Source organism: Anarrhichthys ocellatus, unplaced genomic scaffold, assembly GCF_004355925.1.
Source record: "Anarrhichthys ocellatus isolate YVR2014 unplaced genomic scaffold, GSC_Weel_1.0 scaffold46, whole genome shotgun sequence".
NCBI classification, from domain to species: Eukaryota; Metazoa; Chordata; class Actinopteri; order Perciformes; family Anarhichadidae; genus Anarrhichthys; species Anarrhichthys ocellatus.
In genome coordinates this window covers 1,571,732-1,574,857 of record NW_022280076.1, presented here as the reverse complement: position 1 = coordinate 1,574,857, position 3,126 = coordinate 1,571,732, and the positions used below count along the sequence as shown (strand labels likewise).

The 3,126-nt window shown below is 38.5% G+C and overlaps 1 protein-coding gene across 1 annotated transcript in view; it reads left to right on the top strand.

Moving 5' to 3' along the window:
• The window catches only part of grxcr2 (glutaredoxin and cysteine rich domain containing 2), a 7,048-nt gene extending 4,625 nt beyond the window's left edge, over positions 1–2,423 (top strand). The window contains exon 5 of the mRNA XM_031869275.1: positions 1,360–2,423. Coding sequence (XP_031725135.1) covers positions 1,360–1,533 — 174 coding nt within the window. The 3' untranslated portion in view covers positions 1,534–2,423. The remainder of the gene's footprint in view (positions 1–1,359) is intronic.
• Positions 2,424–3,126: the final 703 nt, after the last annotated feature.

The following is a 3,126-nucleotide window of genomic DNA, read 5'->3' as shown; positions in this document are numbered from 1 at the left end:
CCCCCCTCTCACCTCCTTGGCTGATTACTGCTCTTTTCCCCTCACTCCCTCCATTGTTTTCTCACCGATTTCGTTATTTTCTCATTTTCTCTGCCTCTGTAAGAGAAAAAGTTCACTCAGCCTTTTTTTTTCATTATTTGGCACTCTCACTCCTCTATGTTAATTTCTTTTCTTTATCATCTTTGTCTTTGTAGCCCTGCCGCGAAGGTAATGTTTCACTGTCTTTGTTTCTGTATTTCTACACAGGCATAGATTTATACACTGTACCTGCAATTTTGCAACTGTTTACACAATCTGGGTGTATATTTGACAACCGGTACAACAGCTGATCATCCCAGTGCAATGCATGATACACACCACTAAATGCTATGTGCATGCAGCTTAAACTAATTATATGCACCAAAACTCTTTAGTGAGAAAACCTTTTGTTAAAAGAAAAATTTGTAGTGCATTTCAACCGCAAACACTTTACTTTAGGAGTCCCAGATGTTTGGTTTATCTATTCAAGGCTACTGTAGAAACATGTTGGTGTAACTCCATGAACATGACATCTCCGTATGTAGATTTTATTAACGGCTCATTCGAAGGTAATGAAAATACAACGACTCATAGTTTCAGGAGGTATGAATATTATATTCCAATTCTGCCAATAAATACCCCTGAATCCTACACGCTGTTCCTTTAAATACATTTGAAACCTCCATAGCAATAACATCCTGGTTGCTCGGGACAATTCCCAGCCCTCATTGTGCAAAGTTGTCACTAAAAACAATTTCTACTGATTTACGACATGCAATAGTTTGTATAGATTTACGTCTTCTGTAAGTATCCTGCCTCATGTCACCTATAATCTACAGGCAGCTGCTTGTTATTAAGCATTTAATTGTAATGACCAGCTGGCTGTATAAATGACACAGCTACTTACCATATAGGCATTTAATTATAAATAATATCGGAATGTCGTTAAGGTTGTTTAGTGTTTGCCAGTAGGCCAGCCAGTTAAAGTAGCTGTGTTGATTGTCGCTGTTTATGAACTGGCAAGTTAATAATAAGCTTTTCAACAGTTGCAGTGTAAATATTAGTAATATGTTTGAATGTAAAATTGTGGTTTATTCTAAATATTGATGCATGTGACACATTTAAATAAATTATATACAGCAGTTTTTTATACATAAATAAAAAAAAACTTGACTTCCAACTTCCCTTTTCAGTTAATTCTCTATCCTTATGTTGATTGTCTTTCTCACCCTTTCCAACCTCTTCCTCCCTTTGTTTTACCTTTTACCTGTTACAGTTCCTCGGCTTCACCTCCTCTCGCTCCTCCTCTTCTCCCCGCTAATGTGTTTCTTCTGTCTCCAGGAGGCCGACAGCTGCCAGCATTGTCGCGGTTCGGGCTGCGCTCCCTGCTCTCTGTGTCACGGCAGCAAGCTGTCCATGCTGGCGAACCGCTTCAATGAGTCCATCAGTGATCTGCGTTGCCAAGCCTGCTACCCCCATGGTCTGGAGAAGTGCCAGTCTTGCTCCAGCAAATAGCACCGTTTGGCTGACACCCATGGCTGAGAGTGAGTGAGTGAGTGAGTGAATGAGAGTGTGTAGCTGTGAGTGAGTGTAGGCCCGGTGTGCTGTGGGTTTGACACAATTGTCTCAGCGGCAATATTGCTATAATCCAAAGTGTTCTTGGTGGGGTGTTTCGAGGCACTACCAGGAAACATAAGCCATCATTGGAAAGGGGAATTATGAACTGTGCAGCGGGTACAAAATTATAAAATACAATTACTGTGTGCAGTGAACATGGCTGGTGATAACACAAACACATAATCGCTTTTGTGTTGTCACATTATTTTGCATCTGCGGCCTTCTTCCTGATAAAGGCGGGCTCCATGGCAGTTATCAGTTTTATTAAAATGATGCAAAACATTTTGCCTTTTAGTTTTATCTACTGGGAATGCTGCCCTGTTCATATCTCCCCTCTCTATTCACCAGAGAGAATAACACATGTTATATCCCAACATGTTGTATTGTTAGAGGGTAACTGATGCTTTCTTTTTTTTTCAAAATGAGGGGAAAGAGAGACTGGGAGATGGAAAGACAGATTAGGAACCACAGCCAGAATGAAAGATGAGTGAGTGATTCAAAAGGAGACAGTTGAATAAAAGGTAACACAATAAGTTGTTTGATCAATGATTTGAGAGCGTTCCACCCAATAATTGCGAAATGCACTAAGGAGGGTGGTATGATGACACAATAGCAGTCTTTAGCATTGTGTGTTTAAAGCTACTGGTGTTAGTGAGGAAATAACTTACACACTTTATAAAGCCACATTTTAAACACAACATATTGACTTGTGGTGTATTACTTAAAGACGTTATGAGATAAAGATAAGAAGAAAAGGAGAGCAGATAAATAAATGACAAAAATACTGGAGGCAATAATGATGAGTTTTTTAAATTTGTATTAATAATTTTATTCCCAAGTTGCCTCTTTTTATTTTGTTCAGCAACTGCTGTTTGAAAGTTGTTGTTTTTTTGTATTGGGGTATTAACACATATCAGCTTAACCCCGAAATATACACAATGGAGATGACGATGATTAAACCAAGCAAATCTATAAAATATATGGACTCATGTGGCTGGAAATAAAGTTTAACTAAAGATAGTGAAGACAGTAACCTTATGTTCTCTTGCAGTTAAGGATTCATTCTCTTGCCTCTTCACCAAGCCTCAGATCAGCCAGAAGTGTCACTATCTTATCATTTTTAATTTTCATGGCAGTAATCTGGACTAAATGCACCTGGTATTTGGATCAGCATCTTAATTCTAACCACAACGTCTGTGACTGTAATGTGTGAAAGTCATTCCTTAAAAGTTTGATGTGTTTTCACGGTAGGTTAGGAATGTTAGTTTGTGTGATCCCATCTTGAAAACGAAATGAAACGTGACAATAAAAACAAATGCAACACGCTGCATAATTCCTAATCATTACAACTGCAATCAACCACAATGTTTCGTAGCGCGCCATTTCAGGATAAGTTAACAGAAAAGGAAGTGCGGAATTTAAATATCACCCTAATAGTAAACTGTTGTACATTAATAGTTTTCCGCGCTTAATAATCATCTGCAATTTGTC